We start from the raw sequence: 23,659 nt of genomic DNA on the forward strand, positions 1-23,659 counted from the left end.
GTAATAAATTCACTAAATTCCCCTGAGACGGTAGGCATGTTTTCTCTAATCAGTGTTCATCAGTTGAAGGAATTTTATTTAGATGCAAGTTTATAATGTAACAGTCAGACAGCAAATCAAAAAATCTAGGTGAAATATCTGTGTTAACTACAATGACAATTAAAAAAAGTTTTGAGGGCAATAGAGAAGTTGTCTGTATGAACACTGCCTTTCAAGAAACAACCCTTTAGCTACACTTCATATTACTAGGATTGCACATTTTTAAAGTAGTGCATATCGATAATTGCCAGAGATATGTTGAAGGTGAGCGGATTGCATGAATGCCATATTGTAAAGTGATATTTAAGTTGTGATATTTTGGTCACAGGTACTTAATAAACTAGGAAGATATTTTCTGCTAATGCAACAGTGGATTCTTAAACATTGTTTTTAGTATAAACTAGAATAATATGTTTTCAAAAATAATACTGTTTTCAAAGAAAATGTCACTCTATTGATGGACTTATTGTCATATAAGGGCGTTAGACTTGCAAAAAGAATAGTTTTTTTTTGGAAGTGCAATGGGGTAAATTTTGCAGGGTCTAATTAATCTTTTACTGGACACGAAAAAGTTGGGCACAATAGCACATAGGTACAAGAATATGGGAAGTAACACAAGTAAGAGAAGTAACCCTTTCTCAATGATAGAATAAAATATTGACTAAGTAGAGGAGAGAAGCTAAAGCTATAGTAATATAAAACATTGGAGGATATATGTATCTGAAATTTCAGCATAAAAGAAAACTGTGATTTATGTCGATCAAAGGTGCTTTGACCTTCTCATAGTGCTACTGAGCAACATGGCACAATCCAGTCAGTGCGAGTGGGGTCTCAGTTCATCACGGGTCCCCTAATCTATTGTTGTAATGTCTACTTGCCCACTGGGCTGCTAAATTTGTTGAGCCAGTCATGTGAGTTGGTGTCCTGATGCAGAAAGCATATGGAATGAACACGCTGATGCACCAAGTGCTGTTTTCACATTCTCTCACCTGCATGCAAATTCATCGTGAGACGGTATTCCTGTGAATTAGTCTCCAACAGCCCTCAATGGCGACTAGATTAGACTGAAGTCCACATTAGACTTCTTTAGAGTTGCAGGAGATTACATTGTATTAATTCAGGAAGGGAAACAGATTGTGATAAAATGAAGAAGTTTCAATGTTAGAAAAACTTTTTAAAAGCAAAAGTTAAAAGACTTATAAATTAATTTTATTCATTTTAATGGTTGAACAGGCAGCCATGATATAAAAATAGAATCTGTTGGAAACGCACAGGTCAGTTAATATCTGTGGACAGAACAGACAAGTTAATGTTTGCATCTTGTAAACTGCAACATAAGAGATGGACAGGCCACATAATTAGTAAAAGGAGAGAGGATGAGATGCATAGATATTAACAAAGCAGACAAATTCATACTGGAGTCATGAGTGATTTGATGTAGAGATCATTAGAGGCAAGTAATGGACAGATCACTTCGGCATTAAAGAGGCAAAGAGTATGTAACAATAGGAAAGCTGGGTTAATGTGAGAGAGTAAACATGATGGAAAACCCGGGAGTCAGATTAATATTGAAAGAGAGTTGAAAATGGGAATATAGCTAAATCCTGAAGTTCCTGCTCTTATTGTTTAGACCAGAGGGTTGCGGGTGGTATAGGAGACACTGGGATAGACAAAGTGGATAATTGCCCAGGTATTTTGGTCCACAAAAAAACAGAAATTCAATCTGGCCAATGATCACTTCATTAACTTACTCTCAATTATCAACAACAAAACAATGGAAGGTGTTGTTGACAGTGCTATCAAGTGGCACATACTCAGCAATAACCTGCTCCTCCATGTTCAGTTTGGGCTTTGCTGGAACTACTCAGCTCCTGACTTCATTACAGCCGTGGTCTCAACATGAACAAAAGAGTGCTTGCCCTTGACATCAAGGCAACATTTGACTGATCGTCAAAACTGAAGTCAGTGGCCATTTGGGGGAAATCACTCTACTGATTGGAACCATACCTAGCACAAAGGAAGATAGTTGTGATTGTCAGAGGCCATTCATCTCAGCCCCAGCACATCGCTGCGAGAGTTCCTCAGGGTAGTGTCCTAGGCCCAACCATCCTCAGCTGCTTCATCAGTGACCTTCCTTCCATCATAAAGTCATAAGTGGTGATATTTGTTGATGATTGCAGAGCGTTCAGTTCCATTCGCAACTCCTTATCTAATGAAGTAGTCCATTCCCGAATGCAGTGACAGCCAGGCTTGGGCTGATAAGCAGCCAGTAACATTCGTTCCACACAAGTGCCAGACAACAACCACCTCCCCAGGGCATTCAATGGCATTACCATCTCTGAATCCCCCACCATCAACATCCTGGGGGTTACCAATGACCAAAAACTTAACTGGATGAGCCACATAAATACTATGGCTGCATGAGCAGGTCAGAGGGTGAGTATTCTGTGGCAGGTAACTCACCACCTGACTCCCTAAAGCCTCTCCACCATCTTCAAGGCACAAGTCAGGAGTGTGATGGAATACTGAAATGAAAACAGAAAATGCTGAAACAACTCAGGTCTGGCAGCATCTGTGGAGAGAGAAAGAGTTAACATTTTGGGTTCGTATGACTCTTCAGAGCTAAAGAAAAGTAGGAGTCATACGGACTCAAAACGTTGACTCTGTTTCTCTCTCCACAGATGCTGCCAGACCTGAGTTTTTCCAGCATTTTCTGTTTTTATTTCAGATTTCCAGCATCTGCGGTATTTTGCTTTTATCTTAGAGTGATGGAACGCTCTGTACTTGCCTAGTTCAGTGCAGCTTCAATAACATTCAGGAAACTCAATACCATCCAGGACAAAGCAACTTACTTGCTTTACCCTCTTCATCATGTTAAACATTTACACCCTCCACTATGAGCACACAGTGGCAGCAGTGTGTACCAGTAGATGCGCTGTAGTACTTAAAAATGCTTCTTTGATAGTACTTTTCAAACTTGTGACCTCGATTACCTAGAAGGGCAAAGGCATGGGAACATCACCACCATGGGTGCCCCTCCAAGTCACATATGACCCTGACTTGGAACTATATTGCCTTTCCTTCATTGTCAAAATTCCAAACTAAGAGCACTGTAAGTGTACCTTCACGGACTGCAGCAGTTCAAGAAGCTGGCTCTCTTCTCAGGAGGAATTAGGGCAATAAATGTTGGCTTTGCCAGTGACACCCCATAGTAAATAGAAAATATGTTGTTCCTAAATCTTGCACTGAACTTCGTTGGAACAGTATACAAGGCCAATGGTGAGCGGAATGGAAGGGGAAGTTTAATTTGAGAGCCGCAGGTAGCTTGGGGCACTGTTATGGTCAAATGGAGGTGTTTGGCAAAATGGTCATGGAATCTGTGTTTGTTTTCCTTAGTAATGGAGGAGACAACTGTGACCTGGAGGGGATATGCCCCTTTGCTAATGCCAATTTTATGATGATCTGGATTAAGCAGTAGGTGACAAGTAAGCATGTAGCTCTTAAAAAGCAAGGTGTCTATAATGAAGAAGGGCCATACGGACTCGAAACTCTGTTTCTCTCTCCACAGATGCTGCTAGACCTGCTGAGTTTTTCCAGCATTTTCTGTTTTCATTTGCGACTATAACCTCAGTTTTCTCTATATAGGGCCGTAAGCACAAGGAAGTCAGATATCCATTTTGTAGAATTTGATGGATCTCACTTGGACAACAGCTTCAAGAAGGTGTCCAGATATGAGAATATATCAAGGGTTTTGTCCAACTTCAGTTATGTTCCAGAGAGGGAGACTGCTGCTGCTATAGCTGCACAACTGTAACTGGTGTGTGCAGTGGTCAGGAGGACAGTGTCTATGCATTCACATGTTTTATTATGTTTTTTATTGATTACTTATTTATGTTTATTGTCCCATTTTGTCAAAAAACTTTGTGAAAATGTCCATAACCAATTATTTCGATAGCGGTTTCAGCTGGAATCAGTTTTGTCGAATAAGTTGAACTATTCACCACATGCTCAAGTAGCTGTTGGTGTCTACCTACTCTCCAACTTGCTAGTTGTCTGTCCAACTAGTGACTATCCTCCTTTCTACTTAGATTGAGATAACCCTGAAGCCAAGATCCCAGCAGGGAGGCTAGTTCTGTTCAAGCAGCAAGAAGCTTATCAGCGCTTTGAGCGGTGGAGTTTTAGCTGGTTAAAGTCCAACAGCAGCCTTTTTGCAAATTTGGGAGGGTGAATCCATGTTTGAACTGTCCAAATCTGGATAATTGGGTCGTGTTGTGTCCCTGCATGAATGGATAGTACATTCTGCAAACAGAAATTCCATCTATGTGGATTTCTCAGTAGCTTGGTTTGGTGAAAGGTTTTTATGCATGTCAGTATCCAGCTGATCCAAAAAAAGTAACAATGTAGAAAGTGAGAATTCATCTCTCCTTCCACTTCTTTCCACAAGCTCCAATAATGTGGTGATCTCTAGGCTTCTAACAGTGTTTTAGTTCATTATGTGAATGGACTGGAGAGCAACCTGGGCCATGTGCTGTCACTTTTTCCTCAGCCTGCTTTTTGACTCTTTGGATAAAACACTTGAGAATATGAGCTCCCTGTGTAAGGGGAATGGTGTGCTAACCTGTTTGGAGAACAGTGTGCTGAGCCATGTGCTGTGTGTTGAGCTACAATGACACTTATTTTGCTGAGCAAAATGAGGTACATGGTGAGAATACATAGTCACACAGCTCAAGCGATTGAAATTCTTGTTTTTAGATGACTTGTGTTTATGCTAGAATTCCCCAGTCTGTAAGGCAAAGGTGTTCTGAACAGGTTGGAATATATATTATCTCAGTGATTCTTTTCAAAGCCTTTGGTAAGAAAAGGAAACAATATTGCAAAAAAGCCATTATGAAAGGTTCAAATTTCAATCTACTTTAATACAATGTTTTATTTCAGTAAGTTTAAAGTAGCAATGTTCAAGAGATCAACTTTTCCCCTTTGAAGCTACAAAGTCTGGATGAAATTAGATGCAGGTGAAAAGTTGTGTTTACAGTAAAGCATGTTTATACCCAAACATGTCACAACACTAACGCACCTGAACCAAATGCATGACTTCTTTGTCACATAAGCATTTTTATTAAAGAACATTGTTTTCAAGGCTACAAGGCTACAATACTCAGTACATGATCATAGAACCTGCTCTTCAGCTTCAGCTTTAGCTTTCAGGATTTTAAAAACACAGAAACATAGCATAGGAATATAAAATTCACATGATGCGAACACAAAGACCTGATAACTTTGCTGCTGTTCACCCAAAAATCCAGCACAAAATATATCCCAGGTGGCTTTCTCACGATTGAGATGTAACTTTTTGATTGGACGATTGCCACCGTAATTATGGCACTCTGCCATTCTGACTCAATGTTAGAGCCTGGGAAGGCATCTATGGGCTAGTTATATCACCGATGATGCCTAGTCATAGTTAGGATAGTGGAAACAGTAACTGACAACAGTGGACACTCAGTAGTGATCTGCATTGACTGTGGAGCCTGTCCTGAGCTTCATTTGCACAAACCTTGGGATGAGTATGCATGTTACTTGGTTACGAAGTGTCACTACCATTGTAGAGTACCGTAGAATATTAGTTTAAAACTTGCTACATTGTCTTTTCTGCTTAAAAATTGCTTTCCCTTCCAGACCTAATTTAAAATCGGTAACGAATACTTGCAGATATGAGCCAAAATAAGCAAACGTTTAATATTGGAATGCCATAAAAACTAAATGAGGGCAAGACGCCAATAAGTTCCTAATTTCTCATGTTTTTAGGTACAGAATAGTGAAATCATCACATGCATATACAACTTTGACAAAGTAGATCCACTGTCATATTTGGTATATATTTTGTTCCAGTTTCTCTCATTATAGTGTACAACGATCCAAAAAAAATCCACTTGAATATTTTAAAATAAAATTTTGAATATAATCCATGATTCATGTATTTTTGTGCTTTTACAGACTGTTGTTCAAATATAGCGTAGCTGGGCCCTGAAATCTATGAAGGTTCATACCAGAAAGAGTTAACTGCACGACATGATTTATTGACATTTTACTTGGAGATTTCTGTGGAGATTCCCTAAAGTAGTTCATTGTGGCTTCATATGTAGAATGGGATGTTTCCACCAAATATTTCTGCTGCCTGTGTCCTAACAGCCACTGTATTTCAAAGTATTTCACTCTGTGGGGCACTTTGAGATATCTTGATGTGACAATATGCTATATAAATGGAAATGTTTGATATTGTGGGCAGCAATAAATCTCTTATGTATATACTGCCTCAACAATATATCTGGATTTCTGATTGGGTTGGGTTAGTCCATTGCTGTTTTTAATTAAAACACATATCAAGGAAAACCAATGCTGCACATGTTGCTGTACTCAAATCAACAGTAGTTTTTCTCATTTTAATAAAGTGACAAGCAGTTTATAGAAATCAGTGTCAACAAATTCAGCTACAAACACAAAGTAAATTTGTGCTCATCAGCATTATTTATGAACCGATGGCTTCTTTGCTAACCAAGGACTATATAACCATTATATTCTTAATTTGAGTTACTTCTAATTATTTGATCATTTGAACTACTTTTAGAAACTAAATTCCTAATATGGAATATTGGAAAATTTGAATTCTTTGCAGAAAACAATTTTGGATTATCAGGAATAGACTTGTGCACTACCACCCCTGCTCCGGCACAATTTGTTTAATACATATACGTGCATGTTTCACCCACAAAAGCAAAACCACACAATTTCAGAGAAATGCCATGAAAGCTGCCTGCTGCCACTGATTTAGTGGCAATGACACCACTTTCTGCAGATGGCCACGCCAAGCTATATTTTTGCTACCTTGAAATGCCAACAAAGTTTTGGTGCTTACAGTTACAGTAGCATGCACAATGAGCCTGGGATTCTGTGGAGTTCAGAAGCAGGTAGATTTACATTTTTTTGGGTAGAGTAAGAATAAGGATACATTACTCTGTATATTGCTGTGATGTACCTGACACTGGGTGCGTGGAATGGAAAATATTTTATCCACCAGCGTTTAATGGTCTTCATCTTGATAGGCATGATAAAATGACCAGAGCCTTAGAATGTTAAACATATTGATTCAGAGAAATTGTAGACAGTGTACGTTTTGTAAAGGATTAGCTAAGCTGAAATGTGAGAATGTGCGCCATTGTAAGTCAGAGTATCACAACCAGCAAAGAGATCATGATTTTTATCTCCTAAGTGTGATTGGCCTAGCAAATTAAGAGTAAATATTGCAAGTAACTTGGGCAAACAAGTTGGGAAATGATGATATCTGCTGCCTTTTCCTTCCTGCACACACTGCTACTGTGATTTTGCCTGCTATAGCCTTACCCGCTCTGCACAGCCTTATATAACAACATAGGATGCTTTTCTGGGACTAGAAACTGCTGTGAAAACCACTTGCAGCGGTGGTTTTAACAGTGAATAATTTAGCGAGGGAGCTGCTTTATCATCTTGTGGTTCCCAAGATGTTTTATGCCTTGGGTTGTAATTTACAGGCCACAAGTTGTGAACAGTTTTCACACCACTATTTTCCACTTCTTAAAACATTGGTAGCTATTTGTTTCACTTACATGTTGCAGAATGTCCTACACTAACGGTGTTTTCTTCACAATCATGTATTATATCAAATGCACCAGAACTAACTTAAGCGATTTAAGTAGTCTCAGCAAACAGTGATAGTAATGATAAAACTAGAGCTTGTGTTTAGTTGTTTTGAGAAAATATTCAGATTTTTGTGAACTATAGTCTACAATGGAAGCACTTCACATTTATTCATATTTTTCATATTTGCCGGTCTTTTAATGGACTCAATCATATAACACAAGCATAATTTGTGTGATAAAACATTAGCTTTTCCTACTGGATAAGTATCGTACCCAATAGATCCATAATCTGTATTCCCCCCACCCGACTCTCTTATGCTGTGTCAATTTGTGTTGGTAATTTTCTATAAATCTGTTGCTCAAATGTTAGATAATAATTGCATGACAGTTCTTGAGCATGCAGTAGTTTTTCATAGTGAACTCATTCACATAGTTAATTTATCTTCATCTTATATAAAAATATGTGACATTGCCATGAAGAAGGAGCATTGTATATTCTGAAAGTAACAGTAGGTCATGATACCTGGGTAGTTTTGGACTTGCAATGTTACTTGTGCGCATTTTTGTTCAAAGTCAGCTTGGGTCTTTATGCACTCTTTACAAATTATATCATCCATCCAACTAAGAGTTTAATTGAATTCTTTCCACGGTGCAAAGGCCTGCTGCTGTGCTGGCTGAGATTAGCTGTTTTAACACATACCAATAGCGAAATGAGGCCCTCTTTGCCCTTTTAGGTGCACGTAAAAGATCCCATGGCACTATTTGAAGAAGAGCAGGGGAGTGCTCCGTGTCCTGAACAATACCTAAAGCAGATTATTTGATAATTTATCACATTACTCTTTCTGGCATTTTGCTGTGTACAAATTTCTTTACTTCAGTGACTGCATTTCAAAAGTAATACAGTGGCTGTGAAACACTGTGTGACAACTTGCAGACATGAAAGATGCTATATAAATGCAAATAATTTCAAAGTAACAGTAAACTAAAGCTGATTTTAAAAAAAAGAATTAAAACATAAATATTGCTAACAATATAGGGAACAATATAGTTAGGGAGATAGATACCGTTCTCTGCGGCTGAGAGCGTAGGCCATGAAGGCTGTGTTGTGTACCTGGTGCCAAGATTAAGGATATCTCTTTGGGGTTGAAGGGGAACTTGAGGGGGAGGGGAAAGAGGAGGTTGTTAATCATTTGGGTACCAATAACATAGGTAGGATGAAGCAAGAGATTCTGTTGAAGGAGTATGAGCAGCTAAGGACTAAATTAAAAAGCAGAACCACAAAGGTAGTAATCTTTGGATTACTACCTGGGCCATGAGCAATTTGGCATAGGGTAAATAAGATCAGAGTGTTAAATGTGTGGCTTAAGAATTGGTATGGGGGAAATGAGTTTCGATTCATGGGCCAATGACATCAGAACTGGGGAAAGAGAGCACTGTACCGTTGGGATGGCCTCCCCTTGAACCCTGCTGGGACAAGTGTCCTGGCGAATTATAGAACTAGGGCTGTAGAGGGATCTTTAAAGAAAATAGTTTTGAGGGGTGGAGAAAGACTTCACATGAGGGGAAATTTGGAAAGTTAATGAGAAAGAACAAGGCAATAGTGCAGGGTAGCGTTACACAAATGATAAACAGTGTGACAGGAAGAGACAGAGCATATGAAAATAAGAGGGCACCAGTAGTTAGGGTTGGAGTAGGAAAATAAAAGGTAAAAAGACAAAATTAAAGCCTCTATCTGATTGCACACAGCGTTCATAACAGGATAGATGAATTGATAGCACAAATTGAAAGAAGTGGGTATGATATGATAACCATTACAGGGGTGAGGTAATAAGGTGACCAAGGCTGGGAACTGAATATTCGAGGCGTGTTGACAAAGATGGGAAGAAAGAAAAAGGAGATGGGGTAGCTCTGTTAATAAAGGATGAGATCAGTATGGTAGTAAGAAATGGCTCATAAGATATAAATCAAGAAATAATAGGCAGGGTATCAAAAGACAATCTCCAAAGCACCATTACGTACCATTGAATCCCATTTTAAAAAAATTACATTTGACTTATTCATTTGCTATGAACCATCAGTTCTTCTATAGCTCAGATGGAGTGAATCTGCTTCCACATATTTATTGTAGGTCAAGACTCAAGGCTAGTTACAAAATCTGGGTCTCCAGTTGTCAGCTCCTTAATATTAACAGTATTGGAGCATGGCAGACATAACAGTAATTTTTATTTATATATATATATATATAGCACTGTTAACATTGATAAGAGCCTTCAGGCATTTTACAAACAAAATTTAACACTGTGCTGCATTAGGCGATATTAGGACAGATGACCAAAATCTTGGCCAAACATTAGGAATTCAAGGGAAGGACCTGATGGAAAAGATGAGAAATGGCACTAATTATTTCAAGCCTCTTGGTGAAGAAGTATGAAACTAAACATGAATACTTTTCTTGATAGTTGGTTTAGTCACAGAATGCAGCATAATTTATGTCTGCTTCCTATCTACTAACACAGTTTCCCAGCAGCCTCTCTTTATACTCTTGAGCAAAACAAATTAATGTAAGGTGATAGCTCCAAGGGGTACTATAACAAAATCAAAACTCCAATGGAAACTTTTTTAATAAAATCAGAGTGTAATTTTGGGGCCTGATGAAGCACTCCAGTCCCCGTGATGCCCACCGGTCAAGGAAGGCCTCAAGCGAACCACTAGGCACCCCATGCTCTCTCTACAAGGGCATCTGGCCAAGAATGTAACTGCGGAAAGAGGCAGATAATTGGGCTGGATGACCTCCTCGACTGCCCGCTGCCTGGACCTGTTAATGGCAACCACCTGGGCCAGGCTCTCTTTATACTCTTTGGAGTACCAATTTACCTAATTAACTAAATAAATAATTTTTAAAAAATCAATTAAATGAATTGATAGTCCCTAAGGGGTGCTGTAACTAAAAAAAAAATGAAAGGAACCATACTAAATTAAATCAAAATGTGGTTTTGGAGGCTGATAGAGCACTCCACCCCCCGTGGTGCCCACTGCGGAAGGCCTTGAGCATGCCAGTGAACACCATGTGCTCCCTCTCCAAGGGCATCTGTCCATGAACATAGCCACAGAAGAGGGGCAGCCAGTTGGGCCAGAAGACCCCTTTGACCGTCTGCTGCCTGGGTCCATTTGTGGCCACCTTGGCCAAGCTTTCTTTATACTCTGTGGTCTCCTCTACATTGGAGAGACCAAACGTAAACTGGGCGACCGCTTTGCAGAACACCTGCGGTCTGTCCGCAAGAATGACCTAAACCTCCCTGTCGCTTGCCATTTTAACACTCCACCCTGCTCTCTTGCCCACATGTCTGTCCTTGGCTTGCTGCATTGTTCCAGTGAAGCCCAACGCAAACTGGAGGAACAACACCTCATCTTCCGACTAGGCACTTTACAGCCTTCCGGACTGAATATTGAATTCAACAACTTTAGGTCGTGAGCTCCCTCCCCCATCCCCACCCCCTTTCTGTTTCCCCCTTCCTTTTTTTTCCAATAAATTATAAAGATTTTCCTTTTCCCACCTATTTCCATTATTTAAAAAAAAATATAAAAAAAAACCCCACTAGAGCTATACCTTGAGTGCCCTACCATCCATTCTTAATTAGCACATTCGTTTAGATAATATCACCAACTTTAACTTTAACACCTATGTGTTCTATTGTACTATTGTCATTGACATCTTTTGATGATCTGCTTCTATCACTGCTTGTTTGTCCCTACAACCACACCCCCACCCCCCCCACCTCTCTCTCTCTCTCTCTCTCTATCTCTATCTCTCCGTCCCCCACACACACACCTTAAACCAGCTTATATTTCAACTCTTTCTTGGACTCGAACTCAAGTTCTGTCGAAGGGTCATGAGGACTCGAAACGTCAACTCTTTTCTTCTCCGCCGATGCTGCCAGACCTGCTGAGTTTTTCCAGGTAATTCTGTTTTTGTTTTTTCTTTATACTCTTTTGGGTATGAATCTAAAACAAATGAGCAAATAAACAAATCAAATTAAAGTGATAGCCCTTTAAAGGGGCACTGTAAGGCTCTGTTTCTACTGTTTCGTCCCTGTAAGTGCCCTAAGCACTTAATTAAACAATGCCCGTCACCTGCATATCTAAACAACAATTAACATACCATTAACATGCAGCCCATTGGGAAAAATGGCACATCTGGAACCAACACATTTTGTTCCTATCCCATCCTATTATCCGTAAACTTTTGGAACAAAGAAAAGTACAGCACACGAACAGGCCCTTCGGACCTCCAAGCCTGCGCCGATCATATTTCCTGTCAACTAAAACATTTTGTACTTCTGGGGTCCATATCCATCTATTCCCATCCTGTTCATATATTTGTCAAGCTGCCTCTTAAACACCACTATCGTACCTGCTTCCTCCACCACCTCTGGCAGCGAATTCCAGACACTCACTACCCTCTGTGTGAAAAACTTGCCCCGCATCTCTATAGTTTTCTCCTCTCACCTTAAATCTATGTCCCCTAGTAATTGACTCTTCCACCCTGGGAAAAAGCTTCTTACTATCTACTCTGTCCATGCCACTCATAATTTTGTAAACTTCTGTCAGATGTTAGGTGCCCACTTTTGAAGTGAAGTCATTGTTGTAATGTGGCAAATTTGCACATAAGTCCTAAAAACAACAATGATAATGACATGATTTTTTTCAGTGATGTTGAGTGATAAATGTTGATCAGGACATCTTGCTCCTCTTTGAACAGTGCTGTGGGATCTTTTATATCACTGAGGAACATGCCTCGGTTTAATGTTCCATCCAACATCTCATCTGGCAGTACAGCACTCCCTAAATACTGCAGTGGAGTGCCTAGATTTTGTTCTTAAGTCTCTGGAGTGGGGTTTGAACCCATGATATTCTGGCTCAGGAAAGAGTGCCACCCACTGAGCCATAGCTTGACATTCTGTCTGTTTTTGCCTTCCTGCAATCTGTGGGATTCTTCCCGACAGTGCACTATTGCTTTCAAATATCTTATCGAACTTCTCTCAAATCAACAAAGTTTATTGATCCCTTTATGTCTAAGTTCAGGTGAGTCCCAAAAGAGTGGGCACCCTGCTATCTGCTGCCTATCAGTCAAAGAAAAATCCATACATATACTGCAGCTGTTTGCCTTTCAGCCTTATCTTTCTATATTGCAATTTTATCATTTTTTTTGGACCATAATTTCCTCAACTAATTTTTAATGTAGTATTTTAACAAATGGTTTCCAAAACTCCATATAAACTACATCCACAGCAATAAAGAATAAGGTGATCAGATGTGACTGTGCTGGATTAAAAATCCAGAGGTCATGGGTTCAAATCCCAACATGGCAAATTGTGAAATTGAATTCAGTACATCTGAAATTGAATTACAAGCTGCAAGAAGGAAAGGTTGGCCTGAAACTATAGTCTCTGGCTTGATGTAATTGATCGCAGTCCTGACAGATGGCCAAATTGTTGCACTTAGTCCAGAACACAGGTCTGGAAAAGGTTATAGGTGAACCTTTCCTCCACTTGAGATTTCCAGGTGGCCTTTGGAGATGTGGAGGATGCTGGGACCTGTGCATGTAAGGAATACCAATGCCTTATTTTCTCAGTGTTTGGTTTTTTTTATCAAAAGCAGCACCCCAAAGAGATTCTGGTTATAGGTCCCAATTAAAAGAGAAACAGTGACCTTTCTAGTCAGGTTTGACAAAAAAAATTCCTCTTCACTTTGTTAAAATGGAACCCAGATCACGAGTTTTAGGATCCTGAAAAATTCAAATTTATCACCGAGAAACATTTGATCCTTAAAGTTATTTAAATCATTAACATGTTTTCAAAAGAATTTTTCCTCTTAATAGAGAGGAATGATTTTCTTCTTGAAGTAGGTAAACTGTTTGGACCTCCCTTGTGATAGGATTAAGATGCTTCATCCCAAAGTGCAGTTACGTTTCAGAACCTGAGTTCCGTCTGGCCTTAATTTCATTCAGTGTTAATGTAGCAGTAGACTGTAGGAACAGTGATGTCTTGGGGACCTTTTACCAAGTACTTGAATTTACAGCTATCAAACCATCATTGCAGTAGATTTTAAAGCAGGTTGACTTATTTGTGTTTGGCATGTGCTCAAATATTGTGATGCCAATAAACTAGTATAAAATTAGTGAAATATAAATTGGTAAATAATGTGTGTGAATAAGCAGTGAATAACCTGGGTGAGCAGTTAACAAACACCCATCAAATGAAGCCCACTTTCACCAAGAGCTCCTTTTGTTTTCTTCCTTTGCGCTTCTGATCTGGTTTTCTCTTTCCCTATGTCCTTTCTTCCTTCTCATGAACCATTTTGTTTCTCTCTACTTTCTCGTGCTACTTCTCCGATTTTTCTTTTCCATACTCCCCACTGTTTATATCTCCACATTAACTTTCTTTTTCTCACCACCTGCTGCTCTCTGTTTATTCCTTTTGTTCAGAAATTGACTTGCACTGTAGGCAAGCCTAGTGGAGGGAGAGAGTGATCAACCCAGACATTGTTTAAAATCATAAGATCCATTTCCAATTGGGGTGAGCAACAGACTCACACACTGGCAGAAGAAGAAGAAAGGAATTTCTGCCAAAATATTTATACAATTGCACCATACAGAACTTACAAAGTGCCAAAAATGTGCCCAAGAGCAGACGGTTGCTAACGAGCTTACAAAGTGCCAAAAATGTGCCTAAGATCAGACGGTTGCTAATGGCTGCACTTAGACATAACCGACAGTGTTACTAGAAGTCTCTCCCAGTTTTGTATATTTAGACTAGCAGCATCTGGAGGCAGTAATAGCATCAGAAATAACAGGTTCTGGGGCAGGTGGGACCTGTACAAAATGACAAGTTACACCTTAACAGGACTGGGACTAATGCCTTAGTGAGGAGGTTTGCTAGTGCTGTTGGAGATGGTTTAAACTAGATTGACGGGGATGGGAACCTGAGGTGAAATTCAGAATGGAGAGGAGTAAAACTGGCAGTGGGAAGTAGTGAAGTATCAACTGATAAGGAGGATGTATCAGAGAGTTGCATCAAGGTAGATAGAATACTGGGAGAGTTTGATAGAATTACAGTGGGCAATAATAAGTCATTAGCAGGAAAGTAAAAAAGGCTAAATCAGGGCTCATGGGCATGTATGTGAATGCACGAAGTGTGGTTAATAAGATAGGTGAACTGCAGGTTGACAAATGGAGTTATGATATTGCTATAACAGAGACTTGGCTCAAAGAAGGGCAAGACTGGGCATTAAATATTCCTGGGTACAAGGGATTTAGGAAAGATAGGAAAGAAAGAAAAGTGGGGGTTGGTGGGGAGTGGCAATATTGGTTAAATATGACATTACAGTACTGGAGAGAGAGGATTTTCCAGAGGGGTCAAGGACAGGATCTCTCTGGCTAGAGGTAAGGAATAGGAAAGGTTCAATAACATTGACTGGTGTCGTATATAGATTACCAACTAGTGGAAGGGATGTGGAGAAACAAATTTGCAAAGAAGTTATGGAGACGTGCAAGAGTTATAGAGTAATCCTAATGGGGGACTTCAGTTATCTAAATATAGATTGGGGTAGGAATAGTACAAAAGGACAAGAGGAGTGAGAGTTCCTGGAATGTGTTCAAGATAATTTTCTGCAATACGTTTCCAGTCCAGTGAGAGGACATGCACTTTTTGACCTGATTCTGGGGAATGAATTGGCCCAAATGGATCAAATATCAGTGGGAGAGCCTCTAGGGGACAGTGACCATTGTGTCATAAAGTTTAGGTTAATCATGGGAAAGAACAGATCCAGAGCAGGGATAATTAACTAGGGGAAAACCAACTTCGATGGGATGAGAATGCATCCGATTCAAGTGTGTTGGAATTAAATGTTGGCAGAAAAGATGGTGGATGAACAATGGAGGACTGGAGAACTGCAAATGTTACACCCTTGTTTAAAAAGAGGTACAAGGATAAAGCTAGTAACTACAGGCCAGTCAATTTGACCTCAGTGGTAAGGAAACTTTCTGGAAACTATAGCATGGGATGATTAAGGATAATTAAGGAAAGCCAGCATGGATTCATCAAGGGAAAATCATGTTTAACTAACCCGCTGGAGTTTTTTTGGGGAGGTAACAGAGAAGGTTGATAAAAGAAATGCTGTTGATGTGTGTATGAATTTTCAAATGGCATTTGATTCGGTGTCACACAACTGACTTGTGAGCAAAATTCTAGGTCATGGAATTAAAGGGAGAGTAGGCACTTGGATAAGAAATTGGCTGTGTGACAGGAAACTGAGAGTAGTGATAAATGGTTGTTTTTCAGATTGGAGGAAGGCTTGTAGTGGGAGTTCCCCAGGGACCCTTGCTCTTCCTGATATATATTAATGTCCTAGACTGTGATGTGCAGGGTATGATTTCAAAATTTGCAGAAGATTGGAAATGTTGTCAACTATGATGGGAATAGTCTTGGATTTCAAAAAGACAGAGATGCATTGGTGGATTGGGCAGACAAGTGGCAGATAAAGTTCAATGCAGAGAAGTATGAGGTGATTGGTTTTGGCAGGAAAGATATGGTGAGACAGTATAAAATAAAGGGAGATCCTCTAAAGGAGATGCAGGAACAGAGGGACCACTGTCGATACATACGTAGATCATTGAAGATGGCAGGGCATGTTGAGAGAGCGGTTAATAAAGCATACAGTATCTTAGGCTTTATTAATAGGGGCATTGAGTACAAGAGTAAGGAGGTCATATTGAACTTGTACAAGACACTAGTTAGGCCTCATCTGGAGTACTGCGTCCATTTCTGGGCGCCATACGTGAGGAAAGATGTGAAGGCATTGGAGAGAGTACAGAAGAGATTCACCAGAATGATTCCTGGGATGAAGAACTGTAGCTATGAGGATAGATTGGAGTGGTTGGGACTGTTTTCCTTGGAGAAAAGGGGGCTGAGAGGAGACTTGATGGAGGCATTCAAGATCTTGAGGGGTATGGACAAGGTAACTAGTGAGAAACTGTTCCCACTCAACAGAGTATCAAGAACTAGAGGGCACAGATTTAAAATATTTGGCAAAAGGAGTAAATATGATGTAAGGAAAAGTATTTTCACCCAGAGGGTGGTTGGAGCCTGGAACAAACTTTCTGAAAAAGTGGTGGAGGCAGGTTTGATTGAGGTATTCAAAAGGGAATTGGATTGTTACCTGAAAAGAGAGAATGTGCAAGGTTATGGGGGTAAAGCAGAGGAGTGGGACTAGGTAGAAAACTCTTTCAGAGAGCCAGTGCAAATTCGATGGGTCGAATGGGCTCTTTCTGCACTGTAAATATACTGTGAACTGTGGGAGGGAGTATGGAATGATCTTTGGATGTATGAGAATGTATTGGAAGATCTGACTCGGGCTCTTTTCTCCCCCCCATTTTTTCTTTAACCATAAAACCTGTTTCTCTGCATTACTTGCTCATGAAATTTATCTTGTATGTTTATGTTTGCTCACTCTGTTGAGCTTCAAGCTGTGGCTTGATTAACTGGACGCAAGGAGTCTGCTGCTTTGTGATGCAAAATGCAGATAGAAGATTGGATGAAATACTTCAGGTTATTTCTTTGCCTATGCAGATCTTGTTTAATTGCATATTATGCTATTCATCATCAAGTAATTCATTATAGGGGATAACTGTACTACTTTTCTACATAGTTGAAAATATTTTCTGTTGCATATTTGTGAACTGTTCAGGTGTAAGAAGAGATGATCTGAAGGACTATCCTTGTGATAGTTATATTCTGTATTTTAAGCACATTTATTCATTATTTTCCCACTTTACCCCATTGTTCTCGAAGGTGGTGACTCAAGGTAGTTTGTGGTGCCATCGGCATAGATAATCCACAGGTATCTCACCCATATTTTAACCTTCCTGATGTTGGACTCTACTCCAAGCTGTGTGTTAAAGGAGGCCTATCAACAGTGGATGTCATCACCATCAAACTGATCCTACCCTCACCAACAAAAACTGACTGATTTTCCTCTTCCCTAGTCCAGAGAAATAGTCGCAAATTGCAGTGCTTTGGCTGACTCAGTATGAATCAGGAATCCGCCTTCTGGTCTGTGTAGCTTAGTCATTACTTGCTTTTCCAATATATGCTTAGTGGTTGGACATACAGAGTGTCTCCTCCTTTGCCAGTACCAGTTCCTTTCCCTGACTCTCATTCTCTTTTTATTCTGTTTTCTACAGAGAGAACTTGATGCAACTGCTACTGTATTGGCCAATCGACAGGATGAGAGCGAACAGTCCAGAAAACGACTTATTGATGAAAGTCGAGAATTTAAGAAGAACACACCAGAGGTGGGTAAAGGAAAAATTGTACTGCATGTTGTATGAAATGGGGTGAATTAATTGTTTGGTTACCAGATCTGGCTTAGAAAAGGCGGTTGTTTACACTGGTGATGTCTTCACCTTTGTGTTCCCAGGAATGTACGTGCTGTTGCACATTCGAAGCCTGGAAATTCCACGTGAAAATGTTTAGAGTATCATCTCCTTTGCAGATGCCTACATTTCTGTGACTACCCTGGCATGCTTTATATAGCTCCCCATTACATTCATCAGTTTCTTTTCTTTTGTCATCAGTTACATTAGTGAGAATGAAGTATTCAGCCTTTGGGCATGAGTGTCTGCAATTTCTTTTGTTTAGAATTACAACAAGCTGTAGGTGACTTGTTGTTCCACTGGCTTCTGGTATCTTGCTCGAGTACCTATTTGTAATGTGTGAACCTAGACAGAGTGACGGAGGGGGCTTTGAAGAAGGGAAGGAATATTAAAGCTCAGGTCACCTTTTTTAATGGTGTTCATTTAAAGCACTTTCCATCTGGATAGTCATAAAAATCAGGAGCCATGGTGAATGTTTCCTCACTTTTCCCAGGGATACTAATGCCATTGTAGCACAAACCAGAGTTTGACCTTTGTGACTTATATGGTTTAGTACTGAACTAGATTGTGTATTTACCAACTGAATCACCCTGGCATAGGAGAATGGAGAAGAGCACTCTTTAAGGTAGCTTCTTGCCCATTTTGGAATTTTCCTTAGGACATATCATTTCTGACTAATAGGCAGGTACACTACCACCACCACAACAACTTATATTTATATAGTGCCTTTAATGTAATGAAATGTCATAAGGTGAATTTGAAAATTCTTGTGTTGTTTCAGTTTTGGCCTTTTGTGCATACTTGATTTTAATTGCTTCCCCCATTAGGGGCCATGCCTTCAGCTCCCTGGGCCCTAAACTCTGGAATTCTGTTCTTAAAATTTCCTGCCCTTTACCTTCTCCTTTAAGACTATGCTTAAAACCTACATTTGTGACCAAACTTTTGGTCACCTATCCTAATGTGTCCTTCTCTGGCTCGATGTTAAATTTTATTTCATGATGCTCCTGTAAATCATCAAGGGGGTGTTTTATTGTATTATAGGCACAATATAAATGTAAGGAGTTGTTGAATGACCTTCCAAGTAATTAGCTGCTGAGGAGGGCACAAAAGCCTGTTTTCCTTTTCTCTACAGTAGCACTGCTGAGATTGTTATTGTAGGTATGCATTTGCAGCCTTCCAGCTGAATCTCCAGTGCATTATTGCCAGCGTGCTAAACAAATCCTGCTGTTAAACCTTGTAAGCTGTAACAGAGCCCTTTCTGCCCAAATAGTGCTTCCTCAATGGTTGGGACAAGAGAGCTGGATAGAGGGCCAGTGATAAGTGGGGATAACCAAAAGATGTCACAGACAAAAGGACAAAGAGGTGTTGAAGGTGGCGATATTATCTAAAGGAATGTACCAATTAAGGGTAGAAAGCAGGACAAGGAAGGTGCTTCCTCAATGACTGTGAAGCCATAGACTGGTAGCTTCCAGGAAAGATTGTTGTGAAGTGGAAGGGAGCAAGACAAGGAGTAATGGGCAAAACTGGGGATGGCTGAAACAAAACTTGTATTTGGCCCAGGCTGTAAAGAGCAGGTGTCCATTTTGCATACAATGATGGGGAACAGCAATGAGCCGAAGTGAGCGAAACAAACTCCAAAGAAGAAATCCCACATTAGATTGATTGAAGGCTTCTGAAGTGCCCTATGTTGGGAGTGTAACTGTTGTGATGTAAGGGGAAGAAGAATGGTAGAGCTGTAGCATCCATATATCTCAAAGCTCTCTGCATAGCAATTTGTCGGCCCTTTTGGTTGTGATTAAAGTGGAAACTATTTTAAAGAAATCACATACTAAGTAAAATATGATAATGCGTTTTGGTTGTGGTTATGATGAAAGAAAAAATAGAATGCGCTTAATACTTGCGCAGAATTCTGTTGTATCAAACTACTTTCAATTTAATTCCATTATTTAGAATTCCTGGTCCTAGCACAAAATATTCTCCAGTTATTGAGATTTTAATGTTCAGCACGCTAAATACAGTTAATTCATTGCTACCTTGCACCTGGAGTCATCAGGGTATTAGAGAAATCAAATCATTTCCTGTAAAATATGATTTGTCAAGTTGTGTGCCATTCTACTTCGATTGAATTGCAGTGTGAATGTTTAAATATGTTGGAGCATGAGGATTTGTAAATCCTCTGTAAACTCTTTGTTGAAGTCCTGATTCAGAACACATATGTCTTAGTTTAGTAGCTTATTGGCATTTAACTGTACCAGCAGAAACAAGATTGAAAAATAAGGAAGTAACTGATTAGAGACAGAATGGAGGGCTGTTATAAGGTTAGGCGAAGAGATGTTATTATGCAGATTGGGACAGAATGGTAGTCAGCTGGAGGGTGAATGGGAAAGATGAAATTAGAGATGAAATAGGATGGATGGAGGAGAGTTAGAGGGTGAATGGAAAGAAATGGTACAATTGGGATTTGATGGAAAGAGAAGTTATATATGGGATGAGATAGAATGGAGAAACATATAAAAATAGGAGCAGGAGTAGGTCATTCGGCCCTTTGAGCCTGCTCTGCCGTTCAGTATGATCATGGCTGATCCTCTATCTCAATGCCATACTCCAGCTCTCTCCCTATACCCATTGATGCCTTTAGAGTCTAGAAATCTCTCTATTTCCATCTTAAATATATTCAGTGACTTGGCCTCCACAGCCCTCTGTGGTAGAAAATTCCACAGGTTCACCACCCTCTGAGTGAAGAACTTTCTCTTCACCTCAGTCCTAAATGGCCTACCCTGATTCCTGACACTGTGACCCCGTGTTCTAAACCCCCCAGCCAGAGGAAACATCATCCCTGCATCCAATCTGTCCAGACCTGTCAGAACTTTATATGTTTCAATGAGATCCCCTCTCATTCTTCTAAATTCCAGTGAATACAGGCTTTGTCGGCCCAATCTCTCCTCATGTGGCAATCCTGCTATCCCAGGAATCAGTCTGGTGAACTTTTGCTGCACTTCCTCTATGTCCAAGTATATTCTTTCTTAGGTAAGGAGACCAAAACTGTGCACAATACTCCAGGAGGGGAGTTAGGTAGGAAGTGTGAAAGGGAAGGTGTTTGTGGGATGAATTGTAAGCCTTTTTTTGGTAAAACACTTCCTCTGTAGAACTTTGCTCCTTATTGTAAGTGAAGGACCACAGCACTGAAGAACGGAGAGTTCTGTGCCATTTGCATTCATTTTGTTAAAAAGCCAGGCTTTTAAATTACAATGATACTAATTCTATGTTGCGTAAGGAGTTGTAGCATTTCCTGATCAGCAATAGCAGTGCTGTACTAGTCATTTATCCTTAGTTCTAATATAAAGAGAGCTGACAATATTCTTAATTAATAATGTTTCCTTCTCCCTTTGGTCAACTAAACAGCTTTAGTCAGCATGCTATATTTCAATTTAAATCAGTAGTTATGATGATTGAATTAATAGTTTTTTTTCTTGAGATTGTCATGGTTGTGAGGCATGGCAACAGTTGTCTTTATCACTGAACACAACGGCCTTTCTAGAAACAAGCAATTAACAGATGAGAACCTTACATAAAGTTGTGACCTTATATCATAAGTAATAAGGGATAGGCAATGTATGAGGAAAGAAGCAGTGATTTTAAAGACTACTATAATCTAGGGGGGTTCAGGTCAGATCATTTTTAAAATGAAAGAACATGTATTTGTTTATATATGTCTTGCAGGTCGTCATGCACTTCAGAGCTAACTATTTGCTTTTGAGTTGCAGTTGCCATTATATAAGCAAATGTAGCAACTAATTTGCACACAGCAAGAGCCTACAAGCTGAAAGAATAAATGGACAGTTGATCTGTTTTGGCGATGTTTCATTGAAATATTTGAAGCTTTGGTGATATGGCACCTGAGCTTTTCTTTGTTTCGTGACTCCATTTCAGATTTTTGTTATACTGTCTCTAACATTGCCCTATTTGAAACTAGATTGACTTGAAGGCTTCTCAGTAATGAGTGAAATGATTGCATTAGTTGTATTTAAAGTCTGGTGTTACTTTTTTGTTAAAATAAATCCAATATAAGCAAATTAATTGAAAAGAATTGGTAAATTCCATTGCTGCTATATGTCTAAGTGATTACACAAATTAAAATTTATTCAAGAACTAAACTCATGGTTTTGGTAATGTGGTAGATTACTTTCAGGCACTTCAATTTCCATCCATTTGCAGTCCAACAGAAAGCACCAGCACTTTGTAAATGAGGATTGGCACCTGAGAAAAAGTGGTTCTTATCAGTATGCCTAGTAGTGCTGGTACACCTTGTGCATTGCAATTGGCCAGAAAGGTCCTCAGCAGTCTCAGCTGCTGGTTTGGTGACTGGCTTAGAAATATTGGAAATATGACGTTGCACTTGCTGACCAACACAAACCTGGAACTCTCTTCACTACAACAGAGAAGGTTAAAATGATACTTTCCAAAAGACTCTTATTATAATTCCCTGGCAATATTTTACTCACCTCTTCTGAATCAATATGTTTCCAGAATACGTTGTCACTAGCTTCTTTTATTTTAAAATTGCTCACTGATTTTGCTTCCTGATACACATTTTCTACTGTGTTCCACCTTAAGGTGTGGCTACTATATTATGTGAGCTGCTTGCGTAAAATAGTTGTTGCCATGGACCTCATTCTCCCAACTTTCCTCTTACCTCTCTCTGCTCCATTATGTAACAAATAGTACGTCAGGCCACATTTCTACCACTGGAGTGGGAGGGTTGCTCCACTCCTATTGCAAATGACCACCATTAATGTATTCATCCCTGTTTCATCTAATTTCATCGATGCCACTGTTGTGGATAGACACATGACTTGGGACGGGCTGACATCTTGAGTAGTGCTGCTTACTGACCTATTGATAGGAAGCTGAGGCGTGATCTGAGGTGGAGTTTCTTCTGATTTTTCATCAGTTCCATTGCTGCTGCTATTCAGTGTTTTAGCATATGTACAAATTTTAAATTAGCAACCAGATTTGATGTACTAATGCTAATCCTAATTATTTTATGTTAATTTTAACTTTTGACTCTGGCCTCTTGTGCCTCACCCACTCCCTTCAGACCACTATTGGTAGCCGTCCCTTCAGGCCCTATGCCATGGAACCCTTTCTCTAAACCTCTCTGGCTCCTTCTCCTTCTCCTCTTATAAGACTTGCCTGAAAACTCACCTAAACTTATAGTTAGGCCATCTAATAGCTCCTTTTTTGGCTCAGCATCAATTTGTTTTTTGTCCGATTACACCGTACCATGTTTTTCTATGTTAAACGTGCTCGATAAGTGCAAGATGTTGTTGATGGCATTTACTAAAATGAACAAGTGATGGTGCAGCATGTTCTGTTGAAGGTAAGATGGCCTTGTGATGCAAACTTGCTGTGTGTTGGTTGCGGCAGTATCTGGATGGTGTTATCTCCTGATCGCTGGAGTATGAGTTGCGCTGCTCTTTCATCATTTTTAGTTTAAATTCTTGTCTCCTCTGGA

General features: G+C 39.7%; 1 protein-coding gene across 7 annotated transcripts in view; it reads left to right on the forward strand.

Annotated features, from left to right (window-relative positions):
* LOC121282775 (protein CASP-like) overlaps positions 1 to 23,659 on the forward strand; it is a 698,867-nt gene that overhangs the window by 87,770 nt on the left and 587,438 nt on the right. For all 7 annotated transcript variants that reach the window (XM_041196552.1, XM_041196551.1, XM_041196546.1 and 4 more), the window contains exon 2: positions 17,953 to 18,063. In XM_041196552.1, coding sequence (XP_041052486.1) covers positions 17,953 to 18,063 — 111 coding nt within the window. The remainder of the gene's footprint in view (positions 1 to 17,952; positions 18,064 to 23,659) is intronic.

This window comes from Carcharodon carcharias, chromosome 10 (genome assembly GCF_017639515.1).
Source record: "Carcharodon carcharias isolate sCarCar2 chromosome 10, sCarCar2.pri, whole genome shotgun sequence".
Lineage (NCBI taxonomy): Eukaryota > Metazoa > Chordata > Chondrichthyes > Lamniformes > Lamnidae > Carcharodon > Carcharodon carcharias.